The sequence below is a fragment of the Marmota marmota genome, unplaced genomic scaffold, assembly GCF_001458135.2.
Source record: "Marmota marmota marmota unplaced genomic scaffold, marMar, whole genome shotgun sequence".
Classification (NCBI taxonomy): Eukaryota; Metazoa; Chordata; class Mammalia; order Rodentia; family Sciuridae; genus Marmota; species Marmota marmota.
In genome coordinates this window covers 51676996-51690393 of record NW_026000005.1, presented here as the reverse complement: position 1 = coordinate 51690393, position 13398 = coordinate 51676996, and the positions used below count along the sequence as shown (strand labels likewise).

The 13398-nt window shown below is 50.7% G+C and overlaps 1 protein-coding gene across 5 annotated transcripts in view; it reads right to left on the bottom strand.

The window, feature by feature from the left end:
- Positions 1–12930, bottom strand: part of Traf3ip1 (TRAF3 interacting protein 1) — a 45682-nt gene extending 32752 nt beyond the window's left edge. For 2 of the 5 annotated variants that reach the window (XM_015481660.2, XM_015481657.2), the window contains exons 1-6: positions 12622–12747; positions 12036–12197; positions 11033–11176; positions 10515–10943; positions 7473–7544; positions 6359–6434 (exon numbers count right to left, since the gene is read on the bottom strand). In XM_015481660.2, the coding sequence (XP_015337146.1) occupies positions 6359–6434; positions 7473–7544; positions 10515–10943; positions 11033–11176; positions 12036–12197; positions 12622–12732 (994 nt within the window). In that variant the 5' untranslated portion in view covers positions 12733–12747. Of the gene's footprint in view, positions 1–6358; positions 6435–7472; positions 7545–10514; positions 10944–11032; positions 11177–12035; positions 12198–12621 lie in introns of all 5 variants that reach the window. The other 3 variants (XM_015481659.2, XM_015481658.2, XM_048808868.1) reach the window with 3 other exon arrangements.
- Positions 12931–13398: the final 468 nt, after the last annotated feature.

The window sequence follows — 13398 nt, the reverse complement described above, 5'->3', positions numbered from 1 at the left end:
AGGTGTTGTATCCAACTACATCTAAAAAATAAATATATTTTTTAAAACAAACTTAAACCATGCAACAAAAAGGAAAGAGGGCAGGAAGACCACGAGTTCAAAGCCAGCCTCAGCAAAAGCGAGGCGCTAAGCAACTCAGTGAGACCCTGTCTCTAAATAAAGTACAAAATAGGGCTGGGAGTGTGGCTCAGTGGTCCAGTGCCCCTGAGTTCAATTCCTGGTACCAAAAAAAAAAAAAAGGAAATGAGAGAAACTAAGCAAAAGAAAGGTACAGTTTACATTCCAGAGAACTTGGAATTGTCATAGGTTAAGAAAAGGCACAGCCTATAGCTGGCATTACAACATGGAGAGCAGGAAGAAACCATTCACACTTTAAAAAGGAACAGTTGAGTGCCTTTTTGAACTCTTCACCCAAAATGCAAAATGCTAAAAACAAGACCCACAAGTTCTCTTCGGACAACCTGAGGCAGCAGGGTCAGCGGGCCTGGCAGGCCCCAGCACAGGCCCAGCGTCTCGGCGTCTGAGCTGCATCAGCACACCACAGCTGCCTGCACCTGTTTTTCCCTTTTTGGCCCTGGGGATTGAACCCAGCATGCTCTGACATCCCCCACCCCACTGTGGTTTGTTTGTTTTCTTTTTTGAGAAAAGGTGTCACTAAGTTGCCCAGATTGGCCTTGAACTTGCAATCCTCCTAACTCAGCCTCCTGAGTTGCCGGGATTACAGTGTGGCCAGCACTCTGGCCAACATAGCCGCTTTCCTTTCCTCTGCAGTACTTAGGAATGAGAGGTAACAGACCAGGGCAGGGAGCCTGGGAACCATGCTCAGCGCTAGAAACAACTGCTTGCAGCCTCTGAGTTCCAGGAGTTCCCAACAGCACCCACAGAGCAGCAGGGTGACTGTGAAGGCACCCCAGCCCAAAGAGAAGGGTTGGGGAGGAAAAAGAGGGACCAGGGTCTCTCCCAGCCCCGGGGGCACATGTGAGCAGGGCTATGCTCCCCGCTGGACAACCAAGCTTCATTCTCACCCACAAAACACCCCACTGAGAAACAAGGTTTGCAGTGTGCACCTCTTCACGCCCCAGGTTACACTATTTTCACACTTGTAGATAAAATCCATGAAATGCTCAATACACGCCTGGTGGACAACTTCAACCTGTGTTAAAGTCCACAAGCTCTGATTCAGCCTGATCAGGGGCTGTCTGTTCAGCTAGTGACCTGTCACACAGCACGCCTGTCACTCAGCTGCTGTCCAGACACCAGCCCGCTCAAACTCAAGGCGGGCATTTGTACAACCATCTGCGATGAGCACACTGTGGTTCGGAGGACCCATCCGTGCATGTGCTCCAGGCCAGGAGGTAGTGAGTGGGAAAGGTGTGAACGTGGTGTCCCCAGCTACACTGACACAGGTCACTCCATGGCCTACCAATTGCCATTCCTCCAAGCCTTCACCACTGCCCTCACCCTCTCCTGCAGCACAGGACACCTGGCCAGCTCCCCCACAGGAGCCTGGAGAAGAAAAAAGGTCCCTTAAAAATAAGATCCAGTACAAGATGGGGCTGAACTGTGACGCACATGTGCACAGTGGAGTAAGACCCAGCACGGCCTCCGGGCTTCCGCACCACGCCCGCCACACCAAGGCATCAGCCACTCACAGCACCCCTCCCAGCGAGGGAAGTCCTCGAAGACACCATGCAGAGAAGGCCCCTCGCCATTCTAGCCACGTTTCCAGAGTCTTAAAAATGCAGATGGAAACAAAAACTTCTATCTTCTCCTAGAAGAAATCTACACTATTTTTTCTCTTGAATACAACTCAAAAATTCTAATATTTCTGAAGAATTTGGTCTCGGGACACAGAAGACTGGTGGGACTGATATTTCATTGAGGGCTGCCCACCCACGCGCAGCGGCACACCATCAGTGCTGGCTGCGAACGGGCGAGTGCAGTGTGTTGCAGACGTGCTGCCTAAAATCTTTATTGTGGAGAAATTCTAGCAGCACAGTAGGCTAAAGATTAAAAAAAAATTCCAATAGCAAAATTAAGAATGCACTTTGACATAAAAAAAAATAGAAGTTAAACATAAAAATACATGTAAAGATTAACTTAAAGCTGTCACAATGGAGCAAAATTAAAGAAAATAAAACACCAAGTCATTTCTGATCTTCAGCACAATGTTAAAAAAATCTGACAAACACTGGAGTGGTAAGAATAATACAAAAAAACTTAGAACTACACCAAGATGTCGCAACTGTACATCAAGGTGTCGAGGAACTTAAACTAGAGAATACCTTTTTCTTACCTATTTCTGAAGCTGTAGTTTCCTGATCTGGTTCGTTATTTAATCCAGACGTTATGGGGTCTAAACTTTTACCTAAAATATTATCCTCCTTCCTTCCTGACATAAAATAGTTAACAACAGATTAACATATTACAAAGCTTTCAGTATCTGTTTGCTTTAGTTGGGATTTATAGGGGTCTGGGTCAAGGCCAACAAAACACCACCATGTCCTCTCAGTGGTCCACTCTCAGCCTCCACTTGGTTCCCATAGACTGGACAGAAGCCCCCTCCCCTCCATGAGACGCCCTCCCCACATCCAGGACAGCCTCTCCTAACAGCAGCCCTGTCCTCTGCCCCCTGCCCTGGAGTCCCGTCCCCCACAGAGCTCAACACACCCTGTTCCCCCAAAGCCACAGCTGTAAACATCGTCATGGCCAGAACCTCAGGTGTGTCACCTCCAACCTCTGCGACTCTCCCTGATCACAGGTCACACATCCCACCGTCTACGAAGACCTCCGCGTGCGCAGTCAGACCTGTGTTCTGGTACAGCCGCCCACACAGCAGCCTGCCATTTCAGCAAGCGGCACTGCGCAGGTGCCCAGAACCCCCCAAAGCGGTCTTCTCTCGGATTCCTCTCATTGAAACAAGTGGTACCCTGTCCATCGGCACAGCCGTCATCCTCTCTCCTGCCCCTCATACCCTGAACCCCACTGCTGTCGCCACCGACACCTGGTCCAAGCCACCACACTCCCCATCCAGTCGCCACGAGCTCCTCGCTGTCCCAGGCCTCCACTCCTGCCCTCCAATCTTACAAGGAGGCCCTTTAAAACACACACCCTAACTCTGTCCTCTGTCTGTCCTGCTCAAAGCCCTCCAGGTCTTCCAGCCACCAGCCACCTGTAGACACAGGGCAGAGGCCCCAGGCCCCTGCTGGGGCAGCCCCTCCCCCAACACTGCCCCTCCTTCCTCTCCAGCTCCACGGCTGGGCTTCCTGCCCTGCATGCAGCAAGTCCAGCAGCTCAGGTCTCTGCTCAGGATCCCTGGACACCTGCAGGTCCTCCTCCCCAGCGAGTCACCTGTCCAGATGTCCCCAGACAGAGGCCCTCCCTGCCTTCCCTTCCTCCCTGCTTCTCCTGGCTTTCTTTTTCACTAAAAATCCTCATCACTAATCAACATGAATACAGGCACCCTCTCGGCTCCTCATGAGTATAAATGTCTTCCAAATAAAGAAAGGAAGGCTGCACTGGACAATTTCAGTCCCAGGCAGACTTAGGGTAGCACACCCTTGGCTGCGGAGAACAGCCCTGTGGCCCAGGAGCAGCTGTCCTCCTGCCCTCCTCCACTCTGACCAGGCCCACGTGACCCTCTGAGGCTCCCCTGCTCTGTGATGGCGCTGAGGCAGAGAATCAGGTGGCGAACAACTGCCCCCGGCGGACACGCGCTCTCAGTCCCACTATGGCTTAGTCTTACCGAGCTGTTTCCCAGCATGCTCCTTCTTAGCTTTACTGTAGGAAGAGTTACGTTCTTTTTCTGGGGAAAGACTGTGTTCACTGGTTCTAGAGTCCCTTCTTCCTGACATGAAATTGCACAATGAAAACATGTATTACACTTAACTTGTAATGCTGCATAGTTACCAAATGAATGAAACCAAACACACTAATTCCAAGTTATGACTTCCTTGAGAACACACTCCTCATGACTTAGCAAAAATTATCCTACTCTTCTGTGGACTAGCCTTGGGTTCTAGGCTAGTACGGCTGTCCACATTCATCCTATGAACATGTGCCATACTCTAGTAGATGCAGGGCACAGAGGTCCCATGCCTTGAGCACCCCCGGGTCCAGATGTTTGTCCAGATACCAACCCACCCAAGCAAGGCCAAAGGTTTGGGCCGAGCACCAGCTCTGCTGGGGCAGACTTGGGCCAGGTCAGTGCCTGGCCAGCCAGCAGCAAAAATAGGAGCCCCTGAACTGCTGACCGCTGAGAAGCTCACTGCCGTCAAGGGTGCAGTCTCCAATAGAAAACTCTTGAAGAGCACCCAGAAAGAAAGAGCCCACGGCAGAAGGCGGCCGTACACACAGACGAAGGAAAACCCTGCGTGTCAGAGATAGAGATGCCTCAGCTGTGAGCTCAGGAAACCCGAAAAAGCAACCAAGATCCCTTGGATCAGGATGAGCAGCAAGGCTAGAGTTCAGATAGTGAGAGCAGTCAGTGAAACCAACAAGCCACTAACAACCAGGGGGGAAGACAGCATCTCCAAACACAAAAACAGACAACGACTGAGCCACCACCTGGACAGACCCTGCAGACTGCAGCTGGAGGCAGCCACCCTCTGAGAAGTGGCTGCTCCCTTTGCAGGGGGCTCTTGAGTCATGTGGCAATTTTAAAATTCATCTGAACAGATAAGCAAGTAAAATGGCTTAAAACTTTTCTGAAAAGAACACTGACAAGAAACAGTAGTGAAACAGAGACCAGTGAAAGTGGAAAGCGAACAAGATCCCAGACCTTGACGGGTGCAACTAAGCCATCAGGCAGAAAGGCACCCTTAATTAGCAAGTGATCCTGGCACAGCAGGCAAAGAATTCTAAAAAAATAAGTCAGCGCCTTGGCATATGCCAGGAATGAAAGTAAGAGATGAATACAAAGACTCAATATTAAAATGTATGCTAAAACACAAATCTTCAAGTCACAAATCTTTACACAAATTACCAAAAGCTTCAAGCACATAAAATTAAGCACTCAGGCAAATCCAAAACCAAACTGAACATAATTAGTACAAATGAAGCACAAAAATATAAAAAACACACTTACTTAAAAATTGGCTGAGGTCCTTAACATACAAAGAGTTCACACAAAATAACAAGAACTCTTGCATCTCCAGACAGTCAATGAGGAATCAGGAAAGAACAGACAAATCCAAGACCCCAATCAAAACTAGGGACACACATGAAAAAATGCAATCTCACTAGGAATTAAACTTCCCAATTTTTTTGTCTATCAAAATCAGAAAGCCTTGGGGCTGGGGCTGGGGCTGAGCAGTAGCGCACTTGCCTGGCATGTGTGAGGCACTGGGTTCGATTCCTAGCAGCACGTATAAATAAATAAAATAATATCTATCAATAACTAAAAATATATTAAAAAAAAAAAATCAGAAAGCCTTGCCGGGCGCAGTGGCACACACCTGTAATCTCAATGGCTTGGGAGGCTGAGACAAGAGGACTGCAAGTTCAAAGCCAGCCTCAGGAAAAGCAAAGCGCTAAGCAACTCAGTGAGACCTTGTCTCTAAATAAAATACAAAACAGGGCTGGGATGTGGCTCAGTGGTCGAGTGCCAGTACCCACCAAAAAAATCAGCCTTTAAAACACTGGAGGGTGGGCAGAGGGCACCTATAGAGGAGCCCCGTGCCAGCGCTCACTCCTCTGGGCTGGGACAGGGCACCACCAAGAGGACGTCCCTAGAGCATCACTGACTGACTGTTGGGAAGGGACAGACCTTATGTAAGTTCACTTCTGGATAATTCAAACTACCACGCTGTCCCACACTAACCTACAGGATTCGGGAAAGCGTGGTGTTTCAGAAACCACTACTGCTCTTCAGAGCCTCCAGCAAGAGCGGCTCTGGCCAGCACAGCCCTGAATTCCCTGCCTCTCTGGTCCTACTGCTGGTGTGTCACAGTAACATTCCATTTTCAGCCAAATCCCAGGCCAGACCTGTGAGCGTAGCTTTCTGCATGAGTCCAGTGCTCACTCCTGCTATTTTTAACCACAGGCCCGTACGTCATCTGCCTGCGTGCTCTTCATGCCCAATGGGAAAGACAAGAACCCTGCAACCCGACGACCAACACACACTCTGGAAAACGAAAATCCAATTACCCCTTTTAAGTTCCAGCATAGGTCTGCAGCAAAAGGGGCGGCTTTGCCCTGAGTGGTGTGAGTTCACACAAGTGTGTACACATGCGTTCTCCCCACTGTTTGTTCCCAGGCACGGCAGACCTGTGACCAGCCACGAGTCTGCTACCAAAGAATGGGATGAAGGCAACAGAGCTCAGACCCACATCTGCAGCCACAGTCAGCTCGGCAGTACCTTCCACTGAAGTTTTGGATCTTCGTTTTGATGTTTTTGATGTCAATGACCGGGACGCTGTCGTGGAAATCTCAGCCTTAGAGAGAAGAAAAGACAAAAATCAATGGAAGCTTCACACAGCAATACCAGACTCATTGTTCAAGCTCTGCCCAAGGAAACCAAGTATGAAAACAGCAGCAGCAGCACACGCTTTAGGGGACTTGCCACACGGTGCAGTTACATGCTCGGGACCCGAGAAGGAGTCCAGACCTCTTCCAGCCTCCACACTGGCTTCTCTGTGCAGCCCTAGGCAGCTCAGCAATCTGCTAAGGGCGCTCGAGAAACACTGCCTGTCACACGTGCTTAATGCCGGTCACAGTTGTCAGAGGACTGCAAGGCCCAATGCCCTGGAGGGCACTTGCTCACACTGAGATGCCAGTGGGACGAATGTGGGACCAGTGTGGGACCACCTCTGGATGTGCAGTCCGCCACTGAGACACTGCCATGTGACACACGACTGTACTGAACTACTTAAATGCATTTGTATGCCACTCTGAAAGTAAAACCTCTCACCTTGTGTTTCTAGAGAACACGGTGGGAGAAGGCAGCACAGCCCCCCGCCCGCCCTTGGCATGATTCCACTCTCACGCCCTCTCCCCAGAGCAGCCCCGGTGGCCCCCAGCCCTCGTGTGGCTGACTCCATGTCCCTACTGTCAGACAATTATGGAAGTCAGCTAAGCTCTCAAGGGTCCCTTCTGCCAACCTCTACAGCATGGTCTCACGGGGACGACTGGCCACGAGCGGACCTCAGCCACAGGAAACACTGTGGGGTCCCAAGAGTTGCCAGGCCGAGCTGAGCGAGCGCCTCAGCGGGCACTCCCTTCCCCACCAGCCCCCAACTCAGTCCTCTTCCCGACTCACCCCGAGTGCCCCTGTCACCACCTCCCCTCAGCACCACACATCACACTCACCAAAGGTGCAGGCCCAGAAACCACCCGACACGTGCCAGGAGGTATGCCACGCCACCATTCCTGAGACAGCCTTTCCCCAGCCACAGCCCCACTGGTCCAGGGAGGACACACATCCACGACCCAACTCCAGTTCACAGCTCTGGAAACTGCTGTTTAAACTCTACCTCTGTCTCCGCCTTGGAGTCTTTAAAGGATCCATCTGAAAACTTCTTAGATATCTCCCCTGAACTTGCTGACTGTAAAAAAAAAATATATATATATATATATATTTTTTTTTTCCTTCAAATTTTGGAAATATTCACATCTGTAATACCTAAAAACAAATCAAGCTCTGGTCCATGATACTGACGTACAAACAAGCAACCCTTTACACAGACCTGAGCAGCCCGTCCGGTCACTGCTGCTGGAACCTCAGTGCTCCTGGCGAGCAGCACCGGGGCTAGGACAGCAAACACTCCTGCCTGGCAGGGGACTACGCAGAGGCCAAGCCCCGACCACGACAGCCCAGGAGATGCAGAAATGGGATGGGATGAATTTAAACTCCAGGGCCCACAAAATATTTGTCCGTCTTCTGATATTTGAGCATCTTCTAATAACGGGGCAACTGGAATGGCGTGACTCTTCATAAGCAAAGGCTGCAGACAGATAGTCAGGAAGGCACCCTCCTAAGCCACATGACTCCTGTCAACGCCATCTACACATCTGGACACAGGATGTCAAAGGACACCCGTTTAGTATTTCAACAATGAAACATGCTCTTCAGACAGACACATCAGATGGTACAGGTGGTCATCACCCAAGGTCAGGGGGCCCAGCAGGTGCCACACTCATGTGCTCACCATGTAGGGTAACATCTGGGGCTCATGGACGGCCAGTCTAACCTGGCACCTGGGCTCCAGCCACCACACCATACCCCCATAGCACTCCTGACTTCTCAGGATGCCTCCGTCTCTATCTTACCGTCCTCCACACAAACCATGGGCAGGCCGGGTGCACACCTATAACCTGAGCAACTCACAGGAGGCTGAGGCAGGAGGATGGCAAGTCCCAGATCAGTCTCAGCAACTTAGTGAGACCCAGTCTCCAAAGAAAAATAAAAAGGGCTGGGGATGTGGCTCAGTAGTGGAGTGCTTGCCAGCGTCATGCAAGGCCCTGAGCTAACCCCCCAGGACTACCAATAAAATAAAAGAAAGAATTTGTCTGGGCAGCCTGCGCACTCCTGTCGCCCTCCCTCCAAGACAGTCAGGCTTTGGCCAGAATGGGCAGTGATGTGGCACTGCAGGGCCTGAACTGCCATCTCCTGCCTCCACTAAGGACTGACATCCTCAGGGCCATTTTACAAGTCACTTGAACCAGGTTCTTTGAGAGGCACCTCATGGCAGCTCATTCCTGCATGGCGCTTCTGACCAGGAGACCTTGCTGCTGTTGTCCAGATCAGCACAGCTAACAAAGACACCCCAGATTCACAAAGGCCAGGCAAACAGAATCCCTGAAAGACCTAAGCAAATCCACTGCACCTCACTGTGGTCTCCAGCCCTTCTCAACAAAACCATCTTTCCCACTTGGCTCACACATCCCAAACATCAGCCTGCAAACATTTCTCTTTAGAATTTTCTTTCTCTCTATTAAAGCGACTAATCGCAGCATTGGCAATTTCAGTGAACTCAATGTGGGAGGCTCTATCTGAAGACCCCCAATTGCTGAGGAGGCTGTCCACTCAGGGGCTGTCTCATGCACACAAAAAATATACCAGAACATGCTAGCACCTACAAATATATCAGAACACGCCAGCTACAAAAAGCAGATCAGGGCGAAATACTTTTTCTCAGGCTGCTAAAAAGTGGTAAAGAGGGAGGCTGCACTCTCACCCTCCAGGGCCCCCAGGTCTTTATGGCACAGAACCAGGGTGTGTTAGTTACTCCAGACGTGAATGGAGGGAAAGCGATACTATGAAGACTACAACCTGACAGTCCCCCCTAGAATACCGATTTCAAATGCTAACAAAACCACATCTTTTTGGATAGGTGCCCCCTTGCTTGCTGCAGCGGGCAGAGAAAAGTTTATACCGACTTGCAGAGAAAAACCAGTTTACAGACTTCCAGCAAGGTCAGTCCTGTGGAGCCCACTCCCAGGGACAGGGATGCCCCAGAGGCAGCACTACTGAACAAGACGGCCAGTGGGGCAGGGAGCTGGAGGCCAGCACAGGCCTTGCCTCTCACTGCCCAGCTGCATCACCTGGGCAGTCCAGGAGCCAGGCCAGACCTCTGCCTCCCCTGCCAGCAGCCACAGACCAGACGACTGTCCTGTCTTCCCAGGATGATGTCCCACAAGAAGGGCATCTAGAAAGGCAACTTGCACATTTAGAAGTCACAGTCTGAAACTCAAGGCTTCTGGCCAGTCGTAAAATTACCTGAAAATTCCATTAAACAAGAATGACAGGGGCTGGGGTTGTGGCTCAGCGGTAGAGCACTCGCCTAGCACGTGCGAGGCCCTGGATTCCATCCTCAGCACCACATAAAATAAATAAACAAAATAAAGTACTGTGTCCAACTACAACTAATAAATAAACAAATAAATACATATAAAAAGGATTACAGTAACCTGAAGTCTTATTGTACCGATCTGCCAGTGTCCAAAAGACTTGGTGTCTCTACTCCTTAACAAACTCAGTAGTGCCCGAGCTCCAGAGACCACACGGCCACTGACCCTGCCGAAACGCCACCGCCAATGACACCAGGGACCAGCTCCACCAAACACAAGTGCAGGCCATGTCACAGAGGTGCAAAGCAACATATCTCGGCACATCTGGCAAGATGACAAGGGCAACTGGGCAAATGAACTCAACCCCTGAAAACGGAAGCAGCTCACAAAGAGCGAGCGCCTCGCGGTCTTTTCCCAGCTTCCTCCAAGCTACCTCCCGCCACCCCCAGAGCAGCGCTCCTCACAAAGAGGCCCAGGAAGGCCTGTGACTGACCTGCCACCCGGGGTTCACTGGTCTGAAGACCCCGCCAGCCCGGCCTGGTCCTCTGGGCCCCCGGGGGCCACCACACCATGCTCTTCAAGGATGGCCATGCGTTTAAAACCAGGCCCTGGCAGAACCGTGACCTCGCGGGCTCCCACCAGGAATGCGCAGTTTTACACCGCCACAGAAGGAAACCCTCAGGAACGGCCGGCTCCCCCCAAAAAGCCAGCTCCCAGGCCGTTACCTTTCTCTCCAGCTTCTCCTGCTCTCGGTTCTTCTCCCTGTCGGGGTCCCTGGAGTGCTCCCCGTTTCTCGCTCTCCGCCGCTCCCGGTCCTTGCCCTGGTCGCGGTCGCGCTCCCGGTCTCTCAGCCGCTCCTTCTCCGGCCCTGCCTCGCCCCTCCTCTCCCGCTCCTTGTCCCGGTCTGCGTCTCTGTCCTTGTTGCCTCTGTCTCTGTCCCTCTCTCGCCCCTGCCTGGCCCTGCTCCTGCTTTGCTCCTTCTCCCCTTCCCGGTACTTGTCTCTCTCCGCGTCTTTGTGTCGGTCTCGGTCATTGTCCTTCATCTTCTCCTTGCCCCTTTCTTTTTCTCTTGATTTGCTTTCTTCTTTCAGTTCTCCTCTCTGTTTTCCATCTCTGCTTGTACTTCTCTCTTTTACTTCTGAATTTCTTCTATCCTAAAAATATATGTATATATAAATATAAACGTTTTTACCTAAACTACAAAAAGACCGTTTCATTCCTAAAGATGCGCCACTGCAGTCACCTCTCTCTCTCTGTGAGCTCTCGAGTCGTCTTCCCTCACATTCTTATTGTCCGACTCGTGAGGCTTGGAGGTCCGGGAGGCCCTTCCTCTCGCGTCCGCCTTCTCTCCAGCCAGAACTCTCCGCACTGCGTCCTCGCTGGAGAGCTTTTTCCACAGGCCAGGAGGTGAAGGCAAGGCAAAAACAAGATCAGCACAGGCAACAACTCAAACGCCAGCAAGGAGAGTTCATTCGACAGATTTTGTATGAGTAAAATTTGAATGAAATATTAAAAGAAAATGTCATTATCACAGACAAAGCCCTGTGTCTCTTGATCACTATGACTAATGATTAGTCCTGGTCCAGTCCCACCTATGCTGCCCAGGGTGGACGTGAGTGTGGTTCAGGAGCAGTAAAGCTGAAAACCAACAACTCACAAACCTCTCCACCTCCACTGGGATCAGGGTCCTAGCAGAAAGGGCCTTCAGAGGTGACTCAACCACCTCATTCCCTAAAAACTAGCACGCTCTGAGGCTAGGACACCAAGAGGTGGAGCAAGCCCAGTGCAGGCCTGTGGTGCCTGGAGTAGGGGGCACAGGTGTGGGAGGCAAGGACGGAAGTTGAGGAGCAGCTCCTACAGCGCCCCTCGCCCTGGGCAGGTAAAACGCTGTCCTCAAAGGAGGCAGCACCAGCTTCAAAAGACAGCTTCGGGCCGCCAGGCCAAAAGCAAAACACCTACGAGGCCCCACATACTACAGAAAGCCTGCCATCCTGTGTTTTGCAGGCCCTGGCTCACAATCACAGAAGCTCCTCCTGCACCTCCAAGCTCCAGAATATGTGGGACCCAACTCAAAGTGCAAGGGTCAATGGGTACCACTGGAACTCCCCCTTAAACACCTCCCACGATATTTAAGTCACTCACTCCCCCTCCACTTCTTGCCACTCAGCACTACTAAGTTTAAAATGCCAGTGCTGCAGTGTCACCGTGTGGATGCAGCACTTTCCAATGATCTGAAGCAGCATTACCTTGTTGATGCAGCACTTTGCAATTATCTGAAGCAGCTCGTTTGTTCTTTCAGGCTCGTGCCCGGCCACAATTCGGGCTGGTTTTGCCAACAAAGGCTCTCCTGAAACCATCATGACCACATCTATGGCCTTCTGGAGGAAGCTAATTTTTGCATCTTTATCCTGAAATGTTTCCATTAAAATAGAAATATTAACATACTTCAAAGAGTTTGCATTATCCTCAGAATGTTTGAAAGACATGGGATAGATCCTCTTTATAGAAAAAGCAATTTTTAGATATATGACAAATTTAGAAATACTGACCTTTTAAAACACAACAAAATTCATGAAAGCTATTAAGTTACCTGATGGGCTGCATTAACCTTTGAAATACTAATTCTGCTTTTCAGTCAATAAATTTAGCACAACACGGACTGGCCATAATCAAGAAGATGAAATGAGAAAGGTCCATGCCATTCATGAGTTAAAGGGCCTCGTCTCCCCACCACACACAGCATTTTCCTCACACGAGGGGTAGCCGCGGCCTAAAACAATCTGTTCACTCAGGGGAAGGACAGGGACAGGAGGAGCCCCCACCCCAACCTACCTTGACGTTATCTGACTTCATCTCAACATCTGTGTAGAGGCCCTTCATGAACCCAGTGGTCCTAATCACCTTCAAAACACAAAAAAGAAATTCATGCACCTCCCAGGACATCCGCTGACCCCCCCACCAGCGCCCAGGAGTCTCACTGTCCACTCTCGACAAATGTTTACGTCATGAGTGCAGGACGCTGTGGCGCAGAACACAACCAGGCCTCAGGACATTGTGGCTGCAAGCACAAAGAGTGCCAACACCCAGGGGTGCCAGGGCAGCCCACAGGAGGGGAGGGCCCAGGTGCCAGGGACAGCTTCCCAGGGGAGACCAGACCTAAACTGGACCCAGAAGCTAACAGAAGAGCTGGGGAAGAGGGCATTTAGGAAGCACTTGACCAATCAAAGAAATCTATTCCATGAGGGATGGAACAATTCGGATGGAATAAATCTTCTTGTTTGTGGCCAGAGCATGTTGTGCTAATTTATCAACTGAAAAGCAGAATTAGTATTTCAAAGGTTAATGTAGCCCATCAGCCAACTTAAAAGCTTTCACGAATTGTTTCTGTTGTATTATAAAAGGTCAGTATTTCTAAATTTTCAAGGGATCCAGAGAAGTGTGAGACAGCAGGAGTCTGAGGCCTCCAGAGTCCTGGAGGGCCTGACCCAGAGGCTCTTTGCAACCACTTAGGGACACAAACTATGCTTACGAGACCGGGCAGTTCTAACACAGAGAGGCCAGGCCACTCTGAGCTTCACTGGAGTCCCCCAGGCACGGTGGCAGGAATGG